Raw genomic sequence first — 24,964 nt, forward strand, 5'->3', positions numbered from 1 at the left:
TAATACTTTTGATTACACTTTTTGGAAAATTTAAGTGTATTAAAAATATACTTTAAAATAATGTTTTATGATGTTTAGGAAAAGATAAATATGCCATTTAAATTACGTTTAAAGAAAAGTCGACAGTACAATGTTGTTTCTAAGTCACTCTATGTGATTTGTGTAGAACTATTAGACAGTACTTCCATTGAATGTACACTTTCTGCAGAAAGTGTTGGACAGGAATGTTTAGATAGTGTTTGTCAAAGACTAGGCTTGCATCAGGTATTTATTTTATATTTTATAATGATATATAGATATTTTTTATGGACTAAATATTGAAATAATGTAAATATAATGTTAAAATGTTGTAATAAATGTTTGATTCTTATTAAATAAAAAATGATAAAAATTTAAGCTTACTATATCAAATATTTTTTAATTTCTATAATTTATGAAACAAGCATGTTGATGATATTTTTATTCACTTAATACACTTAATACTTTAATACATTAACCATATTGTTCAAAATTTTTGACTAATTTCAAAATTTATACTAAACATAGAATTTTCATCATCAACATTTAAATATATATTACAATATAAATAATAATGTTTTTATAATTTTAGTTGAAATATAGAATAAACATAGAGCAAAAATTGTATTTTCTTAACAAGAAATTTTATCTAAACTTTCACTTTCATATAATATAGTGTATATCAGACACTGACAAAGGTTTAAGACCCATTTACAGAGAGTTAAGCGAGCATTCATCTTGTTTTTAGGAGTCACCATTCTTCTCTCTACTAACAAATTAACCACCTTACTCAGTAAACACATTTAAGAAACCTTCTCTTTAAAAAAATAAAATATGCTTTTAAATTGTCTAAGAACACATATATTATTTAGGTAAAAAATTACAGTAAAAAGTTATAAAAGTTGTCAGTTTAATTTGTATTAAATATTGTATAAAAGTGTAAGTTTAGATAAGATTTCTTATTAAGAAAATACAATTATTGCTTTATGTTTATTCTATATTACAACTAAAATTATAAAAATATTATTATTCATATTAGCTTCCATGCAAAGCTGAGAAGGTATTGGTTTTACTATTATGTGTTTTTTTTTGTGTCTGTTACCACTTTTACTCAGCTCTCACCAAACGAATTTCTTTCAACGATACGTCAAAAGATCACAAATCGTATCTATTCGAAGACATTACCCTCAAAAATTGAAAAATTTTCTTTTGTTCCCTGTAAATGGGGGAAAGCTCCAAAAAAATTACAATTTTAAAAATCAGTAATTTTTGACATTTTTTTCTTAACACTACCATAACTTTTTCAAAAATGAAAATTTTATATAGATATTTGATGTCTTTACCTATTATTTGGTATATTTTTTTTTATAAATTTGACAATCTACCTGCCCACAGGAGGGGGGATTTAAAATGACAACTTTTTCACAAAAAATTAACTTTTCAACTTAACTTATGAAAGTGTTCTGGAAGATCTGACACTTTTATATATATATCATGAATTAAAGCTAATTTAATGTACTTTATTATGGAAAAAAAAATTCAGTCTATTTTATCTTCATAGTGAAAATGTCTACCAAATGCTATATTTGTGTGAAAATTCTCGATTTTATTTTTTACATTTTTAACTTTATAATGCTATAACTTATTGAAAAGTGTATGGATCAACATAATTTTTTTATGAGAAATAATATTTATATCCCTTTTTTATTTGACATACTTTATCTTAATTAGAATATTAATAAGGAAATAGCAGATCTTGTAGCTTTTGGAATAATCCACCAATTTTTTAAAATTAAACATTTTCTAAAGATTTGCATCCAAGCGTTTTTTTTTATAGTGATTTTAATTACTGTCAGATATCATTATACTTGATCCAACTATACCATGTCACCACTGTGCCGCGACCCCCTTGTGCTGGGTTTTTGTAATATGTATTTTAATATTGATGATGAAAATTCTATGTTTAGTATGAATTTTGAAATTAGCGAAATTTTTTAACAAAATGGTTACTGTATTAAAGTATCAATATCGTTGAAGAACTTTAATGATTATTATAAATGATATGTAAATTATGTAAACTATTTATTGAATTTTTATTAAGGAGCATTCAGTTCTAAACAAAATTATAATAATTATATATTATTTGAATAGCCAGAAATTTTGGGATTACGCTACATATCAAGAAATGGTAATCCTCGTTGGGTTGATTTAAGTAGACCATTAAAGAGACAATTGGACAAATATGCTTGCCATTTTAGTCTATACTTAAGAGTTATGTACTATGTATCTAATGTATCTTTTATCAAGGATGAAATGACTAGGTAAGTTATAATCTTATTTATATATTTTAATATTAATCAAATAAAGTTTAAAAAAGTACACATATTCATCAAAAATATGTTTTCATCAAAATTTTATATTTTTTGGTAAATTTAGATGTATATAAAAGAATTTATATAAAAATGCTTTAATTATATTAATTGTGAAATTTTTATTCATATCTATTACTTATTAAATGTTAATCATCAAGTTTTGAATAACTATATGAGAGCAAAATTTAGAACTGTTCTACCAAATTAAACACATTTTTTTCAAAGTTGTAAAAAAAAATATAGTTGAAATTTTAAATATAAATATTTTTGGTTTATTTTATAACTATAAAACTTTAACTAACAAATAGATAATTTTATAAGGATTTAAAAAATATTAACTTTTTTGCATTTTGAGCAAAAATAAAGTGATAAAATTGCTGTTAATACAAAAAATAAATTCAAATTTCGAGAAATCGGATCAAATGCTGATTTTTTTTATATACTTTTCCGGTGTTGTTTCATTTTGAGGTAATTGAAGTAATGATATAATGTAATGTTACATATCATTTAACGATAAATATAATGGTATATTTAGATGTTACATATGATAATTGCATAATTATATATTTATATAATTATTAATATAGGTTTAATAGTGATTTGCTAAATATGCTTTGATATTTGATTTATACTTTATACACATTAGCTTACTGAGAAATATAGTAAAATCTATCATTATGTACCTTAATGTGTTATGTTGAAAATAATTAAATTTTTCTTGTTTATATTTTTAAAAGTAAAAAAAGTTTTATCAATAATTATTTGAAATTTTTTATTAACTAGTAAAAACTAGATAATTTTAATAGTTTTTGTTTAGTATAAATATAAAATTGTAGTAACTATTAAAACTGATGTAGGGGAATGTCTTATTAGTTTATTAATTAATTAACTGGCTATTTATGTTATTTTTTGGTAAAGGTAAGCTTAAATAAAAAAAACAAAAACATAATCTTAAATTGTTGTAGAAAAATGTATTTCAAGTGAATTAGAATTTTTAATTATGGAATAACAAAGATTTTATTCTATTTATTTGTAGGTATCATTTTTTTCTTCAGCTTAAAATGGATGTTATTGAAGGTCGAATAATTTGTGATGCTGATCAAGCAGTATTATTAGCAAGTTACAGTATGCAAGGTATTAAATCTAGCAAAAAAATTAATAATATGATTTTTTTTTTATAACCAAATTTTCTTTGATAGTTTTTTTTAAATTTATAATTAACCTAATTAATATGCATATTAAATATATATTCATCATTAGTACAACTAAGAGAGGGGTCCCAGGTCCAGATCAACCATGGACATAAATTCATATTAGTGAGGGATAGAGGAAGGTGAATCTCTCTACTACTCTACGTTCTAAAAGCTATCTGGACCCCCCATACAAAATTTCTATTTACACTACAGATATTCATGTAGAATGGATGATACATTTATTATGAACCACTGAAATCATCTAAATAATAAAAATAATATTCTGATTTTTTTTTTTTTGGTTTCTATTAAGTACATGTTTTTTCAATTTATCTATTAAAAAGTATTTTTCAAGTTCAACTCTTGTACCATATAAGGGTATCAATTTTATTTATTGAAATGGCAACATACATTATCAACCGGTTTATTTAATTGATAATGAACTAATTATAAAAATCACTGATTGATAACAACTATTCGATCAGTATTTCATAAGTTATTAACATGTTATAGTGAAAGCTTGAAGTCACAAGTATTGTTATTTTTTTACTAGTTGTGTTTCAATTGCACTCTTATTCTCACTTAGGTATAGAAATATCAAAAATTTCCGAAATACTTGTCTAAAAGTTGTTATCAATCAGTTTTTTTAGCTTCGATGCGAAGCTGAGAATGTATTAATTTTATTATAATGTGTTTTTTTTATTATTTTTTTTTTTGTGTGTCTGTATACGCTCAATTTTAGCTCTTGCTGTACTGATTTTGATGAACAATATGTCAAAAGTTCACAAATCGTATCTAGTCAAAGACATTACCCTCAAAATTTGAAATANCGATGCGAAGCTGAGAATGTATTAATTTTATTATAATGTGTTTTTTTTATTATTTTTTTTTTTTTGTGTCTGTATACGCTCAATTTTAGCTCTCGCTGTACTGATTTTGATGAACAATATGTCAAAAGATCACAAATCGTATCTAGTCAAAGACATTACCCTCAAAATTTGAAAAAAAATCCCTCGTTCCCCGTAAACGGTTGAATTCAACCCAAAAATTATAAATTTAAAAATCGATATTTTCAATTTTTTTTTTACTTAAAATTGCCATAACTTTTTTAAAAATAACCGAATCAAATAATTTTTTTTTTATAGATACCTTAGGTATTCACCTATTATTTTATATATTTTTGTGAACATTTGACCCTTTACAAGCCCACAGGAAGGTTTTCAAAAAAGTAACTTTTTCAACTTAACTTTTGAAAATGTTCCGGAAAGACTGACACTTTTATATATTTCTTAAATTAAAGCTAATGTAATATACTTTAATTTGAAAAAAGAAAATTTGACCTCTGGATTTGTCTTCATGATGAAAATGACTACCATATTATACCAAACCATATACCAAAATGACATCGTTTCACCCAAGTGATGTCTGGCCACGGCTGCTTTAACGAGTACTTATACCGTATTCCTAAAGCAGCCTGTTCGGATCACCCGGGAGAGGCTGACGGCGCTCTGCACACCATTTGCCGGTTTTGGAACTTTTTGGACTCTTTGGAGTCTCGACTAGGGTCCACGTTCCGAATCAGGTCCATGGTGGACCTGATGTTAAGGAGCCGGGATGCGTGAAGGCTTGTCCAGGCGTTCGCCGAATCCGTCTTATTAAAGAAGGAGGAAGCGGAACATCTGAGACAGAGGCAGCCACGCCGCCCGGCATAGGAGGACCTGAGGCGCTGGTTTAGGCCGGTGCCTTAGGTATTCGTGTTTATGTTTTTGTGAATTATTTGACCCCCTCGCAAAGTCTTGCCCCCACCTCCACGTGGTGCAACCCGGGCAACAGATCCCACTCCGGCTAACGGGGGAGGCCACACCACGTTTTGAATCAGCTCTTGATTAGTTTTGGGCTGATTCACAACGTGGTGGTGTGAGTTTTAGAGACGGCGTGGACTGCCTTGAAACTACCGTTAGGTATTACATAACGGTAGTTCCAAGGCGGTCCACACTTATGCCGGTCGAGAAAAAAAAAAGGGAGTGCTACACTGATTTGGATAAATATCATATAAATAAAATTGATATAGCATATAAAGTTAAATTTATTTAAATTTGTTTGCTTTTTTTAAGTCGAGAAAAATAACTTTGAAATTTGTACTAGCTTAAATAGCCATTTTTTTGAGTCGACAGTTGCCGAGTCGGTATAACTTGTGTTTGACGCACTTGGGGTACAAGATTCCAACCCGCCTATGGGAAAGAATTTTTTGCATTTTTTTCTTAATTCTTTTTAAGTTAGAATAAATGTTCAACTCATTTGATTTTTATCTCATTTAGATTCAATAACTTCAATAAAGATCAAGGATCCCATCATTGTAGTCGCCCCTTGCAAGAAGAAATTTCTTATTCATATTAAAATTATTTTACTATATTTTAGGTTTTAGCTTCGATGCAAAGCTAAGAAAGTATTTTTTTGTGACCATCACTTATTTTCTCTGCTCTAACTTGACCTACATTTTTCAACGATACATCAAATTACTACAATTCGTATCTAGTTGAAGATATTACCCTCAAAAATTGAAAAAAAATTTTAATTTATCAATTAAACAGTTAGTTATCCCATGTTGTCCATACAGACAATTAAAATCATTCATTTCTAATGTTTTCAAAGTATTTATTGACGAATCAAGTTTGTTATGATAATTTGATATGATAGGTTTCAACTACAAAATTAAATCATTTTACTTTGTAATTTAATAATTTTTTTACTGTATTTGTATGTGCTACTACTAGACTATAATATTCCAAATTTTTTGGTAACATGTTGTTATATAAATAATTTCTAAAAATACGATTGTTAGTTTCTCCTGAATTAACAATGGATTTTTACAATTATAATTAAACTTTATAATACGCTCAATGGAGTAAATCTTTTTAACAACTTTGTTTTGACTGGTTCATTTAGTTAAAGCAAACCATTAAAATTAATTAAGTTCTAAATATTTCAATTGTAGAATCTTTTTAAATGCCAAAATTTACTAGGTAATGATTACTATTATTTCTATTTCAGTTATCTATTACGATAAAAATGCAAAAAAATTTTGAGCTACTCTGACAAATTTACTATAAATAGTAATTATAAAACTTCCTAACTCCATATTAATCTTTAGAAAAGTATATTTTTGTTATTGATGAAAGTTCCATGTAGTCTAGTGTATTTATTCATAAGTAACAAAATTTTTTTATTAAAAAGTATTGCATCTATCCCTTTAAATTTTTATATGCATTAAAAGTATATAAATATACAACTGCTTTTTATTTTTATAATATCTCCGTAAAAATTACAATATAATATTATTAAATATCAATCACATACTAAATTTAATTACTATAATTATTATTTATTCATATATCATAATTATAAATCAAATAACTAACCGGGATAAAATTAAGGGAATAAGTGTTATTGTTGTTTTTGAAATAATCTACCAATTTCTTAAAATTAAACACTATCTACATATGTGCATCAAAGCGTTTCTTATGATAGTGATTTTAATCATTGTCAGATATCATATATAGTTGTCCCAACTATGCCACATCCATACTGTGCCGCGACCACACTGTGCTACCTTTTTTTTTATTAGTTATCATTATCTAATAAATGAACTAGTTAATTATGTATATTACCATTGAAAAAAAAATTATGACACTCTTATAAGATTTAAGGAATGAAAAAATTCTTTATTTTGATAAATTGAAAAAAACAAGTACCTAAAAGAAAATAAATAAAATACTAAAATAAACTGATAAAATATTAAGTTAATAATAATAAAAAAAATTAATTAATTAAGTTATTTGACAGTATATAAATGCTAAGTTTATTTACACAATGTGATAGGTTAGGGTGGACATATATTTTTGGGAAACCTAAATCTAATTTTTTATCACTTCAAAAAAATTTTGTTTAAAACAATTCATATTTTTCTTTTAGATCTTTTTTCTGTGGGGTATCTAAGAATCTATGCATAATATGTATCTAAATAATATAGGTAAAATGTATGTTTTATATGATTTTTAGCTGAATTTGGAAATCATGATTTAGAAAAGCATACTTCTGAATATCTTAAAGATTTTGCTCTTTTTCCTAAGGTAACAATTTATTAACCTTTATTTAAAATAGTGAATAGTTTTTGTATTAAAATAAATTTTATAAAATATTCTTAATCTATTATGTTTGTTACTATTGATAAAAAATATTTTATGTTTATTAAAATAAAATTAAAAATAGCATCTGACACAACAAGGGCGTCTGGAAAGTCTCACAGAAGCTGTTATCTGTCAACATTTAGCATTAGCTGGTTTACCCCAAGGGACTGCTGAAGAATATTATATAGTTGCTGCACAACAATTAGAAGGATATGGGCAGGAAAAATTTCAAGCGAAAGTAAATATTAAAACTAATTCTAAAGAAAAAAACGATTTTTACAAAAATAAATAATTCTAGGATGATAATGGAATAGAAGTGACTCTGGCTGTATGTCTCAAAGGAGTAACTATACTCAATCAAAACAAAACAATAACATTTTATCAGTATGTTTTTAATAAAATTACTTAAAATATATATTATTTGTGATATAATTATGTGTACTTAATATAGATGGGAAGATATAGCAAATGTCATAAACCATAAAAGATATTTTAGTATAGAAGGACGACATGACAATTTTATTCAGTTTCAATTCAATGATGTTGAAACAGCAAAATATGTATGGAATATGTGTGTTTTACAGGTCTTATATTACTTAAAAAATTTTATGTGTCTACATAAATTACCTAATATTATTATTTGTCTTTGTTATTCAGCACATGTTTTATGGATTACACGAAAAAATTGATAATCCTGATGATAATAAAGATGATGCTTTGAAAAAATCTTTAGAGTTGCAAATGGATGTATGTATATTAGTATAGTATAATATTATATTTAGAGCTAAAAGTTATATGCATTTATAAGTTTTGTTTGATTCACTTTGAAGGGTCTTGTTTGTGCAACTTTGTTGTAGGATTTTATAGTATTGTAGAAATATTTTTCGCTTTTAAAGAGGAAAAAACCCCTCATAACTCCAACTTTGTTAACAATAAATAACTAAATTTTTAAGTCAATAAAGATTTGCACTGACTGATGGTGTGTTTGGAATAACTTAACAAATTTTTTTAAATGCATATAATTCAATCATTATTACTGAATTTGGCTAAATAAAACTATAAAAAATTTTAGAACAATATTGACAGTAGTCGTGATGAATTAGATACTGTTGATACGCCTGACTCTAATATTTTAAGGGGGCCATTTCCCTTGAATGGTATTCGTGCACAATCAACATCTTGTTTGGATTTGTCATCAACTCAAACCTGTGATAAGTTTCGATTTGATAAAACTGGACATAAATCTATGTAATATTGAGCTTGTTTTCTAGTACATATTTTTGTCTACTTAACATAACTTACTTTATTAAATGATTGATAGATCTAAATTGCCATCTTATCGCTTGGCACCAGATTATGAAACAGCTGTTCAGCGTAAATATTTACAAGGAAATTATTACAACCAAACTCCAAATTTAATTCCTACCACATCAATAAGTCATCAAGACATAAACCTTCATCAAGTAATATATTTTAATTCAATTTTTATGATAACAATTAGTTAAAGTTTATACATTGTGATATTTTAAAAAAAGTACTGGATAGTTTTAGTTTTAGTTATTAATAAGGTGAACATAATATCAGATAATAATAAACTCAGACCTATTGTTCCATTGTGCACACTTCATACCGAATTGTCTTGATTCGTTTTACACACCTAAGTTTTATCACATTATATATATCATTCTATAAGGGTGGACCATCAAGTCATCCCTGTGGATAATCAAGGAGTCCTGTCTTTCTGTCGAAATTAAGTATCTCTCTAGGTCTTAGGTTTTTAATATCTTCTTTTTCAGGAAAAGGTTTACTCATGTATTTATAGTATGTTTATATGTTTATGTATGTAGTATATTTATGTATTTATTTATAGTGTGGACAAGGCTTCACATTCGCTCATTATGTAAATTGAGTCTTCCTCTCCTATTCCACATTTCCTGCACAATGGTGATTCCGATACCTCCATTGTGTAAAGGTGTTTAAGCAAGTGACTATGTCCTGTCAGTAGAACAATCAAAGTGCTTATTTGATGTTTAGTCATGCTATTAAGATCACCCAGCAGTAGACCGAGGGTCTTGATAAACATTTTAGATTGAGTTTCTCAGGTCTAAGATTTACACCCTCGATTTTGTCCGCTACTTCTCATAGTTGATCTTGCGACTCCTGGTCTGTATTTGTTGACAATGCTGTCTCTTTGTTTGTAGACGGTTCATCAAGTGTCTCGTTGTTCGCATTGAGACTTTCAAGTTTGACAATTGTTCTGCAAAAGCCGCCAGTTCATGTTCTTGTTCCAACAAGTTGTCCGTAGTATCCCTGTTTATCCCAAATTCATTGAATAAAAGTCCATCACAGCAAAGCTCCATACTATGATAAGGCTGTATACTCTATGGTGCACCAGGTGCCATAGAGGATTCCAATGGTCACTTTACCTTTCAGCTAACTACTCTGTGACAAGTTAGCAACTCATTTATTTGATATGGCTGGGTTTGAAGGCCTATTCGCTGTTAGCAAGCAGGTATGCTCAAGCCTACCGTCCCAACTAATCAGAGTCATGACCGGCTAAGAGCAGTGGTACGTGTTACCACCCTCCCCTGAATTAACTTTAATTTTTTGGGTTGTTGAGCCTGTGATCCTAACGAATTCCCCTGCAGAAATAGTACTGAATGTAATAAATAATGTATTCATTGTATTTTGTACAAATGGTGGTAACTTTCTTATTAAATTTTAGTAGAAATGTGATTACTTGTATATTTTTAAAAATAAAAAAAACATACATTTATAATTTGTTAAAGGATACTAAATGTTGTTTAGCTACACTTTATTTTTAAAATATTTTTACTTAATTTAATTTAAATATATTTAAAAAATAAAAAATTACCTGAAGTTGATATTTATTTTTTGTTTAAAATACAATTAGTTTTTGTCGTTTAACAGATATTTTCAAGATATTTAACAAAAATTTCAAAATTATAATCAACAAACACTTTGCTCCTATCTAAATTCAAAGTAGAAAAAAACATTTATTTTGAATAATAATGTGAAATAAATTATATTTTGGTATTTTCTAAAAATTTTTAATCATAAAAGTTACACTTATGACCTAATAACTGACAATATATTATAAAATAACAAAATACAATAAAAAATGTGTGTAAAATCTAATGAATTTTCTATGATTAACTTATGATATTGTTTGTAGTATACCAATGATTTCAAGCAATTTCCTGATGTAACACAAGTTAATATGTCAACAACAGTTCATCCCAGTCATGGGTGTGTACCTATTATTATTATTTTGTGTACAATAGATTAATCAATTACTATATATAATATATCAATATTTTTAGGCAAGCATCAGATTTAGATATAACCAATCGTGATTCTGAGTATGTGCAAGTATATAAACCACCTCCACCATACCCAATTAGCAACAGTACACCAGATTTAGCAAGAGCTTGTCCTTTAGGATACATGCAAAATCCAGTAAGTATTATCACAGATAATTACACATAAACATTTATAAAAAAAAAATGTTAACATATGTTTTATAATTACAACATGAATTTTTTTAGGTTAGTGGATCTAGTCCAGATCTTTTGTCTTCTAGAGGAACACATTTTCATATGATACCAAATCGTTATAATGCTAACCAAACACTATCAAATTCAGATACTCACAGAACTTATACAAATTTAAATGTTTTAGTTGGATCAAGACAAGTAATACAATTACTATAGTATATATTTATTAATCTATATAATTTAATATTTTTTTTATATTCAGAATTTAAATGAATTTCGAAATGGTTTCAATGATAATAATATGATGTATTATATGGGTCAATATGGTCCTATTTTAAATCAACCTTTTACTAGCATGCTTGCTCATGAAAGACCTCATAATTGTAGTAATGGTAAGTTTTTAAAAGCTAGAGTTGTCATAACTTCTAGACAATTGTTTAGAATACGGTGGCCCTTATCTATAAACGCAGAATTTTTTTATTTAATTTTAACCGTTTCACCCCATACTTTGTGGAAACATGTCGTAAGAGAGAAGATTTATTTTTTTTTGTTTATCACAAAAACTAAGACATTCATGACAAAAATTAAAAGAATATATTTGAAGATATAATGTAATTGTATATAAAAAGATATTTACAAATTTTGTTCTAGATTTATTATTTTTCCAAAAAAGTTAAAAACATAAATTTTTTATTTGTATAAAAAAGAAGAGTTATTTTATTAACATGATATATATGAATTACCTTTCGTTATACAAAAAAGTATTTCATACAAAAGTTGTTTAAAATTCTATTCTCCAAATTTTTCAATAAAATTTTTGTATTTTCAACTCATTCCGTGTTTTAATTTAATATACATTAAAACTACATCACAATTTATATTTATAAAACTTGATTTTTTTTTACAATAATTATATAAAATATTTATGTAGTTAAAAAAATATCACTGAGTCATTGTAATATAGTATTTAAAAAATTATAATTCATAGCTAAAAAAAAATACATGCAACTATAAGAATTATTTTAAATTAATACTATTGATTTATCAATATATTTTTTTTTTTTTTTTGTAATCACCATATCATTCGTGATAATCATTAACAACTTGTAGTAAAAATTGCTTCGTGTTTTTATCTTTGGTTAATTATACTCTTGTATTAATTTGACTCCCCTTTGACAACAAGTAATTGTGATAACATATTTTTACCTCTAATATATTCATTATTTTCAATCCAACTGTTAGGATGAAGTTCTGAAAAATCACACGACATTTGAACTCTTGAATTCTAATAATTCTATATTCACAAAATCATTAAATTCTTTTTTTGTAAAAGTGTTTATATTTTTTGATAAACTAATTTTTTTCGCAAAGGTATTAATTTCCTTTGTATCTAGAAGTTCCTTAGTTGCTTATACCAATTTAATTTTTATTTCTGATTGAACTTGATCATCAAATAATTATAGTGCAATATATTTAGGAAAAAGATACCAAAGATGAACACTAAATTTATGTACAATGGCTTTAGAAATTACAGCATCTGGATATTAAGTTAATGATATTAAAAAGTCATAATCATTATAAGAAGATTGAACAAATTTAGGTCATATAAACCAGTACTCAATATATATTTTAACCAAAAAAATACATATATTTATAATTGTATTCTCTTCTTTTGAACTTAGAATAAATTGTTTTCTAAACTAGTATAATTTAAAGAATAAATAGCTTTTGACATCCATCTAACATGACTAAAATCACCAAGGTACTGAAAATTCCATTTAGAGGAGTTGCTCTTAAAAAATTAATGAAAGCTCAAGAATTTCTTTGTAGTCATCGCGACATTTTTGAACTTATAATGTTTTTAAGTAAAAGTGAATCATTTTAAATTAGCCGTCATTAATTGAAGTACATACAAATAAATCAGTTATACCACTATCAAAAATTTTGTATCTCTATTTGGCCAATTATCATACAATTTTTTAAATAAAAGTACATAGAGACATGTTGTACTTAATTTTAGTTTTACTTCAAAAATATTTCTTTATACTAATTCCGATATATGTCTTTTACATTGTAAGTATAGAAGATTTTAGTTTATTAAATGTTCTAATAAAATACAGACATCTTTAATTTTACTTATGTTAGATGTGGTAATGTCACAGCATAATGCTTGTATTTTTTTAGTAATATCCTATTAATTTAATATATCATACATTTCATTATCATATTATTTACCTGTACTGTCTTAAATTTTTGAACATCAAGGTGCTGAGTCTTTTCTTTAAATGACGCTAAAACTTGTAATCTATTCACTTTGACTTTTCCTTTTATCAGAAAGCATTTTACCATCTCAGTATAAAAAAAGATTATCTTTATCAAACAATTAAAAACTTTTTTAATTACCTTTATTTTCTTTAAAAAGTTTTCTGTTGCATTGGATAGATGATCTACTTATTACTAACTTAGAAATATTATTACCCAACGATTCAACAGTTGCTGTAATTATATAAATTACCATACAATCACTAATTTTGCACTTATCCAAAGCAGCTTGTAGTTGAGATAGTAGTTGACAAAGTCAAAAGCTTTGAAGTTCCTCTCCTGCAAATTTTTGATAGACCTGGTTTACCAGAATCTTGATTCACCGGGATACACCCTATATTCTTCAGAATAATTAAGATTACAAACCTCATCTTATGAAGTATCACTGCTGGTCATTTCTATTCATATGGCTTTATCTGATAAAGTAGATCAATTATAAAGTGTAAAATAAAAATTAATAAAATATATAAATCGTTATTAAAACTTATAAATTTTTTCCATTTTTAAGTATGATCGTTTTTTTTTTTGTTTTTCAATTAATTTAAAATTATTATTTTTTTTTTTGATATAATTTATAATCTGTAACAAACATACAACCACTTTCTTTTTTTGCATTAGTAAAAATTGTCTGATACAGTACTAAATAATATTACAATATAAAAGATATAATATCATGATTAATAGTACAATTTTTTTTCTTTCATTATGTAAGAATGTTATTCTTAATTCAAGTCAGTATTTTAGAAAATAAAATAAAGGTACAAAAATTTTTATTGAAAATAAATTTTAGAAAATAGAATGTTAAACAACTTTTGTATGAAACACTTTTTTGTATAACGAGCAATTAGTCAAATATGTGAATAATATAACCTATATTTTAAGTATAAATAAAAAAAAAGAGTATATTTTTTACTTTTTATGGAAAAATAATTAATTTAGAATAAAACTTGTAAATATCTTTTTATATACAATTACATTATATCTACAAATTATATTATTTTAATTTTTGTCATGGATGTCTTAGTTTTTGATATAAACAAAAAAATCTACTCGAGGTTTGATTTTCAACCCTCTTATGTCTTAGAATTAAAATCAATTTTGACTAACTTTTGAAAAACGAATTTTTTTTTATTCCGACATTGTTGGTGAAACGGTTTAAATTCAAAAGTTAATAATAAGACCATCTTAGTATAAATATATTATAGAAACCTTTTTTTTTTAATAATATTTTAATAATTATTATTATTATTTAATAATATGTATATATTCATTTTTATTTAAATACAATTTATATAGAATGATTCATTTATCATTGATCACTTAATTGTAAATAAAAATAGTTTTTTATTGGTTTATTTTAGTTACAAATTTTTTCGATTTTTTAGTCAAAATATTATTTAAATATTTATTTAAAAAATCAATAACTTCTGAAATATTGGTCCAAAATTTATTATCGACTAGTTATTTTAGCATAGTTGTAACTCGTACTGGTATATATTTATAATGTATATGCCACTCATGCTCAATATGAAACTATTATGTATTAAAATAATTGTAATTCAATAATAAAATTAATTTTGTAAAAATTAACTAATTAATTAATTTTTTTTAATACTTTATAAGCCTATTAAAGCCATAGCAACCTCCCTCAAAAGAGGAGGTTTCTTAACCATTGATACTCTAGGATAGGTGGTTAATCCGTTGCCAGAGAGTAGGATGGCTACTCCAATTACCACAGAACTGATTTCTCACTTGGTAAATAAAGCAGAGTAAATATGACTGAGCTTCAAACCTGAGGCAGTACGCATCAATCACTGCCGAATTATCAACTCAGACACACCGTCCCTCCCATATTTTTATTATTAAAATCAAATAATAAAAAATATAATTTTAATATGACTAAGAATGCATAAATTATTAAAAAAAAATTACAACAAAATGTTAATTATTTCATAAGTTATAGGTGTTGTTAGTTAGATCTTTTCTAACCTATATATTGCTATAACATTTTTTTTTAAAGTTGTAGCTAAATTTACTGAGCCTATCTATGAAAATGTGCCGTTGCCATGGAATTCAAAAGAAATTCGCAGTAGAGCTTCAAGTGTGCAGTCTGCTCCAGAAATGATATCACCACCAACTAAGGTTTCATTAAAGTTACAACCAATACAGAAACCTTCAAAAGAAGATAGTATACCAGTAACAATAAAAAAAGGAACTGCTTCAGTAAAAAATTTATCATTAGATATCAGCAATACTTCAAATGTGTCTTCTCAACTTAACTCAACAACTATAAGTCATTCAGCAGAACAATCTTTTGGTATTTATAAACTTGTAATATTTTTAGAATGTTAATTAAATAGTTAATTGATTATTGTAGATTCTTCGAATCAAAGTAGTAATAGTGGAACATTGAAAAAAGAAAGAAAAAATCGTCGGATATGGGCAGGTTTATTAGGTGGTGCTGTTAAAAGTAAAACTTTAGGTAGAAATGGTAATGCTGGTACTCAAAGTGAAGATATCAATCAACGGAATTCTCGCTCTGCTACACCAACAGGACTACCCATTCCATCTACCATATCTAAGGATACAATGGTATGTATTATCCATATTTAAATTTCATTTCTGTGTAGTACTATATTTTATTTTTTTAATTTAGTGTCAATTATTGCAAAATAAACTAGAAGATGCTCAACTGTTTCAAGAATTTGATAAGATTACAAAAGTTAAACCAAATGCTGAATTTTCTACTGCATTTGTACTTGAAAATTATTCTAGAAATAGGTATATTAAAATGTTTCAGTTTCAAAAAAAAGTATGTCCAAAAATAATTATTTTTCTTTTTTTTTACAAATTAGCTTATAACTAGATAGGAAAAACAAAATTATAAAAAATATATTTTTGGACTTACGTCTTTTTGCTACTGGACATTAATATGACCTATTAATTCAAAACTAAAACAGAAAATTTTTGTTTAGACATAAAGATATTCTTCCTTATGAAGAGAATCGGGTGCGCCTATCTCCTAGTAAAGAAAACAGATTTGGATACATAAATGCTTCTCATATAACTGTAAATAAAACATGCAAGTGCTTTAAGTATATCTAAATTTATGTAAATTGTGTTTTTAACATTTCAGGCATCAGTTGGTAATGAACAGAGGTTTTATATAGCTACTCAATCTCCATTACCAAGTACTGTTAATCATTTTTGGCAAATGGCGTGGGAAGCTGGTGTTCACCTTATTCTTGACTTATCTCAACCAAAATTTAATTCTATAGATGAAAGCTTTGGTGATTACTTTCCAACAGTTGCAGATCATTCTGTACAATTTGGAGAAGTATATTATTTAAAATTTATGAATTTATAGTTTATACTTTAAATAATTATTTCTTTTATTTTTATTTTTAAATACAGTACCATGTATGGCTTCAATTTACACAAGAAACTGGTCATTGTATTACTAGTAAATTTAAACTTCAGCATAACTCATCTAGGCGATCAAGAAGTGTATGGCATTTGCAATATAACCAGTGGGCTGAACAGGACTGTCCATTAAATGTGTCACATTTTCTTGGTACTAATAATTCATATTTTATTTATTTCTCCATTATAAATAAAAATGAATATTACTTTTAGGGTTTTTGGAAGAAATGAGTTCAGTTCGTGAACATACCATAACTGAAATACCCACAGGACAAAATCGCAATCCACCAGTCCTTGTACATTGTAGTACAGGAGTTGGAAGAACAGGTCTTACAGTAATAAGTGATCTTCTATTATACACTCTAGATCACAATCAAGTATGTTTTATTGTTACATTTTATTACATTAGGTCCAGAATTTGGGGTCAATTAAAATTTAAACCATTTTAAATTAAACACCAAAATAATTTTTCTCATTAAATAATTAATTTTATTAATTTATTAGTCATTTTGAAATTAGAATTAGCAAATTTGGAAAAACCAATTTTTTTTTGATACACAATAAAGCCAAATATTTTTAAAGTTGATATCATTCGGTATTCACAGTCAAATAGTTGGTATTATTCGGTGCAAAATATTTAACATCTACTATTACATTTATTTATTAGTTTTTTAATTTATTTGATTATTAAATATTGACTAGATTTGATTATCTAGTATAAATATTAATTCTAATATGAAAATGAAAACTATATACATACTATATACATCAAAAACTACTAAATTACTTAATTAAGAAAATTATTTCTGATTTAATTTGAATTTTATTACTTATTTGAATGAAGTGACACTAAATAGACTAATTTAATTTACTTTCAAAATGTAATCTGAATATGCCTAATACCGAATAATTTTTGAATATTCAATCCATCTACTTAAAATGTATTAATTTGTTGAGTTAAGATTCAGATTTATATTAGTACAATGTATAACAATCTATAGTTCTATAATTTCCTTGGGCATCATTTCAGTATTGCATAAGACAGATTAACTTTCTCTAACTATTTTCAAAACTTAAGTTTCTTACTAATTTTGTGCTTAGCTAATCAATTATACAATTAACTAAATGTTATGTTTTATGTACATGTCAAAAATTATATTGTAAATTAAAATATTTTTAATTTTGTTTAAATATATATTTTAGGAGCTGGATATACCAAAAACTATATCATTAGCAAGACATCAACGTATGCTTTTTTTAGAAACTGTTACTCAATACAAATTTGTCCATTCATTGCTCATTTTTTACCTAAAAAATTCACGTTTAATTTAGTTTATAGTTATTATGCTCAAAATGTTAATAAATTTTACAGGGTCACAGTTATTATTGACTTAAACTTAAATATATTTATGTATATTTTACTCGTGTTTATGTTATTTGGTATTTGTTAAATGACATCCATTCATGAACAAATTTTTCTCTTATAGATAATGTAATTTATATTATGAATATTTGTATTGAAGTATTATTATTTTTAGTTTTAATTTGTATACTATTTTTTCTTAAATGAAATTATTCATTATTGTTTTAATTCTCTAACACTTTTTTATAAGTTATTATATGAATTGATAAGTAATAAATTAATTACAAACTATGCCAATGTATTTACTCAAAGAGTATATATATATATATATATATACCAAGTTTTAATTATTTTATACATTAAGTATTTTTCATATCATAATTTAAAATAATTATTAAGTTTATGTTACTTTTTCAATACAGTACTTATTTGTTAGTTAAATGTTTTTTATAGTACTTATATTTCTTAAATTAATATTTACTTTTAATCACATTGGACTTTTTACATGTGTTTAATGATTATTTATTTTCATAATGAATTATTAATATTTAATATTAAATTATTAGAACAAATTTTTACTATCATATCTTAAGGATGATTATTTGATTTTATTATTGTTAAATATTGGTGTCTTAACATTGTTTTACACCCGTTGATTATTAAACTTGTTAACATATTATTTTATATTAATAAAACTATTTTTTCCATTAAATATTATGTATATTTTATGTATTTTGTTAATCAATGTAATATATATATTTATATTTAGAAAGGTAAAATTGCAAATTAACTAATTTTTTGATATAATACATTACATAGTATTACAAGATTTAGCACTTTATTATGCTTTCTAGTTCAAAAGTGATCTCTCCTTTAAATTTAAAACCAATGGGATAGTGTAAAACATTACCTATTATAACCTGTGCTCAAATTTAAAATAAAAAAATTACAAATTAAGAAGATTTAGAGACTCTAAAAGTAGACAAATTATACTTTATACAAATTACTAATAGTACATACATGCTCTTGGATCAGAAGTTTTAGTAAACATATTTCAACTATTGATGTATTAAAATTAGAATTGTTTGTTGATTATAAAACCTTTTTTAAAAGTTTGAAATGAAAAGAATAATTTTACTCATACATTTTTTATATTCTTTTTTTGATGAATTCTATTTTCTATTAAATGATGTTAATTTAGTATTTATTAAATTATAAACAAATATAAATTATTCTATACACATTTTCATGAAAGTGTAATTTTTGAAAGTTTTTATTTGATAATTTATTATTAACATTTTAAAATATAAATAGAAAGTGTTGTTGTCGGCTATCTTTTTATGCGTCTTGTTACATACATACGAAAAGAATTTGTTTTGACTTATTATTTTAATAGACAGCAACTGGGAGTCTACGACATTTCCAAAAATTAACACATTTGATTTTGATGAAAGATTTAAAAGAGAAAGAAAAGCTACCTAATATCACTTTTATAGAACGACATAGTACCAGATAATTATATTTTATCTTAAAACCATTTGTACAAATAATTTTATAACAGATAAATAAAGATACATATATAACTAACAAAATTAAAAAACAAACTCTTACTGAACACTCTGTATATTAAATACCATTTGATAATAATTAGTTGAATATTTACCAAGTTATAAGACTTTTATTAGTTTTCCATTTTTTTTTTTTAATTATTTTCATTTATGCTTGAAGTTAATTGTAGTAATACGAGCAAAAAATTAAAATTCTGGACCACCTATAATCTTACTATATATTTTAAAGGAAAAGACTTAGAAAAGGTGCATATTCTTTAAACATTATAAAATTTTAGTAGCTCAATTTATAATTGGTAATATATTTAGTTAAAAATCTATGAAAGCATAAGAAAGTATAATTGATAGAAATAATAAATACTATAAGATTGGAAATAAAATCAATAAATTCATATGTTCAGCTATATTTTAACAAATATTTGAAAAATTCATTTATATTGATTATATTGCTATTGTATACATATGAAGCCATACAATTATTATCACTTATTTTTAGCGGAAAAGTTTAATTAAAGGATAAACCTGTAATATACAGTGACAAATGATTTTTAATATAATTATTTAAGTAAAAATAAGTGTAGTTGAACTTGTGGCCAATTTTTTTTTTTGAAAACTGAAATTGGGACGCTATTAATTCATATAAAATGTCAATTATTTCTTATCGAAACGTCTTTGATTTAACTGTCGCCAAGAGATCTATGGTCAGAAGGAGTATTATTTTATTATCAAGGCCGGTATTATAATTTTCCAGGGCCAGTGTAATTTTAACCAATAAACTCAAGTTAATCAAAAAACCTATTTTTTTATTTAATTTTTCTGCACTACCCCGAAAAATGTGTATAATGTGCCCTGGTAACACTCCTTAACACAGGTCATGCTCACTGCTATTTCAATATATCTATGTAAGAGTTACTCAACATTAAAAATCTACTTGAAAAGACTTTTTAAGCTCATTTATTTCTACAAATCTTAATATTATTTATGGTTTCAAATATAAGTCAAATAATTTTACTGGTATTCATGACATCAAAAAACTTTTTGAAAAAATAAGATAATAATCATTTGATATAAAACTATTTTGATTAATTTTACTGTAAGTATCATAATAATATTGTTATGGTTACAGAAAAATTTGTCGCTACTTTTATTGTGTAAAATTATTAGAAAATGTCTTATAATTTAATATAAAAGAATTTAATTCTTCTCGTATTATTTTGATTTTTCCACTGGTCTTAATCAGATTGACCGCAAGAATATTTGATCACACTTAACTTTTTTTAATGGAGTTCGATTTAAAATTTTACATATCACTTATGCCCACAACAATGTTTGATCACGATCATTATATAATAGGTCAAAACGGCAGAGTTAAGTATTATTACATCGATTTAATATTATATTAAATTTTACTAATGAATTACGATAATTTGATTACTTCGTGTAGCTGTTACGCCTTAAACCAAATCAATCAAACGATAATCGGCTGCGAGGCAATTGCATTAGACATTTAAATTTTTGGGCCGATGGAATTTTTCACAATTGTTGCCAAACTTTTATAAGTAATATAGTTACTAAAGGATTGATTAAAAAGTATAACAATAATTTGTATTTTTATTTTAGTTCTTAGAAAATTACCTAATAACTATTTAACAACAAAACTATTGTCTAATTTATACTTTAAATAATTAGTTCAATTAAAATTGTATTTATCCGTACAAAAAATATGTATTTAATTATATATATATATATAGCGTTGCCAATTTTTTGTAAGCCATTCATTTTCTCAGAAGCTACAGGAAATTTATTTGGTTCAAAAAATTTTACAATAATATGTGGTTAAATCTTTTCTTCGATACTTTAGGGTTAAACAAATTTTAATTTAATTATCTTAAATAAGAACCCTTACTTTTAACTTGATAATATGTCAGAAAAAAATTACAAACAATTTTGTTCTCACAATTAGTTTGTCCTAACCGTTCAACCGTTACAGTATTTTAATACATAAAGTGGGTACGTAGAGTGGATGGAGAAAACATATATGAATACGATCTTCTAACTCTAAAGGTTTGAAAAAAAATTAAGCCACATATTTATTATTGTCAGTCTTTTAATCAAATATTTATTCTCTTAACAAAAATTGATAGCCTTGTATACTCTAATAATAGACAAAATAATAAGATTTATGTTTAATACTTCTATATTACATTTATTTTCTAAGTACATGTTTCCATACATTGTTTTTCAGTTATCTTATTATAACGAATAATTTACATTATATTAGGCGCGCAACTAAGTTCTGGCTGTTTTTTTTTTTTTATGAAAATGTAACTTTGTTTAGAAAAAATATTTACATATATATTATTCAAAGTATTGTCCATCGCTAGCTAAAAAATTTTCCCGTCTTTCTGGCACAGATCGAATACGATAAAGGTGTTCTTCTTTTGAGGCTATCGACGAATCAAACCGTTTTTCTGATGTCTTCATATGAGCGGAACTGCTGATCAGCCAGACCATGTGCCATCGAACGGAACAAGAAACAATCGGACAATATCTGGGGAATGTGGAGGTTGGGGTAGGAATTCCTATTTGAGCGTTTCTATGTAGGTTTTAACGGGTTCGGCAATACGAGGCCGAGCGTTGTCATGCAGTAGAATCACTTTTCGTGTCTCTGCTCGTATTGTGGTCGTTTTTCGCGCAGCGCTCGGCTTGGTCACATCAATTGAAGTCTATACCGTTCCACAGCGATGGTTTCGTTCGGTTTCAACAGCTCATAATAAATAACGGCAATGTGGTCCCACCAAATACACAGTAAACCTTCGCGGCGTGTATATTCGGCCGAGCCGACGACGTAGAAGGTGACCGGACAGTCCCCATGGCATTTTTTTTTTCAAGCGAAAAAACGTCGATCAACGTCCCTCGGTTTCAAATCATAAGGAACCCAAGTTCCTCGCTTTTGAGTCATTCCTGACGCATGCAATCGCTTAGGAATCGCTTGACGGGTAACTTCCAATACCGAGCAGTGTTCTCGCGTTTGGCACTGATGCTCATCGAGAAATTCTACCAATTCAGCGTTTTCGAAGGCTTTTGGCCTTCCTTCACGCGGACAGTCGTGTCAACACCGAAATCGCCATTTTTAAAGCGTCGAAACCAATCACAGCACGTTGTTTCACTCAGAGCAGCATTTCCGTAAACATTTTTTAACTCTCGATTCGCTTCAGCTGCAGTTTTCTTTGAATGAAATAAGAAAATTAACACTTCTCGCAAATGACGATTATTTGTCACAAAATGTTCGCACGACTAAAAGTATATGATGTTACAATGAAATCATTAACGTGTTAATGCGGTTTGTTTACTACATGTGTCAGTTTGGTTCATGACGTTTTAGATATGTCAAAATCGACTAGCACTTTACTTCTGAAACCATCTAATGACAAACGGCTAGAACTTAGTTGCGCACCCAATATATAAAATCATTATGAACAGGGGCTATTCAGCCCCTCTGAGGGGGTTGAACCTGGGACGTTTTCGAATTCCTTTTTGGAGGACGGAAGTGACGTCTTCATTTTTTTTTTTTTGCTACCGTAAATATGTTTGAGATTCAATACAAAATTTAAGATTTCATATTAAGAAAATCAGAAATCAATTTTTTTACCAAAATATTCATTAAAACCTAGAGACATAAAACATAAATGTAAGCTCCACACATTTTTTTAAACGCTAGTGTAGGCAAGACGACCATATCTATCTCTAAAATATTCTCCTGGGCTTAATCCCTCCCACGAGTTATCTATACTTTCGATCCTGATTATAAATCATACATTAAATAAATAATATATTTTTAACTATAACTAAAAAAGATTTTTGTATAAAAAGTTCTAATACAATCGCGTAAATTAATCCAAAATATTTTTGTTAAGTTTCTTTATTGGTATCGACAGTGTCATTGTAGCGTGTGGCCCACACTGTTCGGGTAAGACATTTACCATTGCCGGAACGGAATATCATGTGAGTAGTTCACATATATGTTTATATGCTGTATACTATATATTTATTTATTTAAACACCCCGTATGATNTTTATATGCTGTATACTATATATTTATTTATTTAAACACCCCGTATGATAAAAATGACATGTCAAATTAATTGATATACTGATAAAAATACAATTAAAATTAGAGTACAGAATGCGTCACGATGATATTAACAAATTCAATAACTTTTGATCCAATTAATATTTTACCATTAGTTTATTTTTTAAATCATTTTTGTATATAAGGGCCATACAAATAACATAACATACCATAATTATTTAGTTTATTTAAAAATATTNCCATACAAATAACAAAACATACCATAATTATTTAGTTTATTAAAAAATATTTACTTTACGAAAAATGTCAATATATCCATTTTGTAGAGTAGATTTTAATAAAAAAATTAATAAAAAAAATATCTTACTAATATTCAGTAGTAAGTTATCTATAGCATTTTAAAATTTATGAAAATTTGAATATTTGTGTTTAATATTTTGATATTTATTCTGGACAGAAGAAAACAAAATATTTAGTTGTATCTAAATGTTAGTATGTAACTTTTCCCATGACAATTATTTATGAGCGCCTGTTAATTACATAAAATTTGAGTAGAAGTATTTTTTAAGATCTCATTGGTATTAATTTATTATAAGTGCATGATAATTTAACTTGGGAAATGCAAAATTATGTTTTTTAACATTGCATTATAGAGTATAAATAATTTGTATATTCTGTACATTTTTTGTTTATTAAAAAAATTATTAACATCAAATTTTCTTTAGTATTAAATATACGAATTGGTCACAGTAAATACGGAGAAGCAATTTCTAATATTAAGTTTGAAAGCCCATTTCTTATAAAGATTTATAATTGATTTCTGCCGCTAAAATGGAAATACTATCAAGCATTACTTACACATGAATAACTTTTAGAATATAAGGTATAATATTATTCTATGGAATAT

At 25.9% G+C, this 24,964-nt stretch overlaps 1 protein-coding gene across 4 annotated transcripts in view; it reads left to right on the forward strand.

Annotated features, from left to right (window-relative positions):
* Nucleotides 1-18,669, forward strand: part of LOC126896758 (tyrosine-protein phosphatase non-receptor type 14) — a 41,188-nt gene extending 22,519 nt beyond the window's left edge. For 3 of the 4 annotated variants that reach the window (XM_050669807.1, XM_050669805.1, XM_050669806.1), the window contains 22 exons: nucleotides 79-264; nucleotides 2,170-2,339; nucleotides 3,427-3,524; nucleotides 7,643-7,713; nucleotides 7,853-8,008; nucleotides 8,069-8,154; nucleotides 8,222-8,354; nucleotides 8,428-8,517; nucleotides 8,843-9,018; nucleotides 9,092-9,233; nucleotides 10,967-11,040; nucleotides 11,115-11,250; nucleotides 11,340-11,486; nucleotides 11,551-11,680; nucleotides 15,631-15,927; nucleotides 15,988-16,202; nucleotides 16,267-16,391; nucleotides 16,586-16,679; nucleotides 16,747-16,947; nucleotides 17,025-17,184; nucleotides 17,247-17,410; nucleotides 18,237-18,669. In XM_050669807.1, coding sequence (XP_050525764.1) covers nucleotides 79-264; nucleotides 2,170-2,339; nucleotides 3,427-3,524; nucleotides 7,643-7,713; nucleotides 7,853-8,008; nucleotides 8,069-8,154; nucleotides 8,222-8,354; nucleotides 8,428-8,517; nucleotides 8,843-9,018; nucleotides 9,092-9,233; nucleotides 10,967-11,040; nucleotides 11,115-11,250; nucleotides 11,340-11,486; nucleotides 11,551-11,680; nucleotides 15,631-15,927; nucleotides 15,988-16,202; nucleotides 16,267-16,391; nucleotides 16,586-16,679; nucleotides 16,747-16,947; nucleotides 17,025-17,184; nucleotides 17,247-17,410; nucleotides 18,237-18,365 — 3,180 coding nt within the window. In that variant the 3' untranslated portion in view covers nucleotides 18,366-18,669. The remainder of the gene's footprint in view (nucleotides 1-78; nucleotides 265-2,169; nucleotides 2,340-3,426; nucleotides 3,525-7,642; nucleotides 7,714-7,852; nucleotides 8,009-8,068; nucleotides 8,155-8,221; nucleotides 8,355-8,427; nucleotides 8,518-8,842; nucleotides 9,019-9,091; nucleotides 9,234-10,966; nucleotides 11,041-11,114; nucleotides 11,251-11,339; nucleotides 11,487-11,550; nucleotides 11,681-15,630; nucleotides 15,928-15,987; nucleotides 16,203-16,266; nucleotides 16,392-16,585; nucleotides 16,680-16,746; nucleotides 16,948-17,024; nucleotides 17,185-17,246; nucleotides 17,411-18,236) is intronic. The other variant, XM_050669809.1, reaches the window with a different exon arrangement.
* Nucleotides 18,670-24,964: the final 6,295 nt, after the last annotated feature.

This window comes from Daktulosphaira vitifoliae, unplaced genomic scaffold (genome assembly GCF_025091365.1).
Source record: "Daktulosphaira vitifoliae isolate Bord-2020 unplaced genomic scaffold, ASM2509136v1 Scaffold_1, whole genome shotgun sequence".
NCBI classification, from domain to species: domain Eukaryota; kingdom Metazoa; phylum Arthropoda; class Insecta; order Hemiptera; family Phylloxeridae; genus Daktulosphaira; species Daktulosphaira vitifoliae.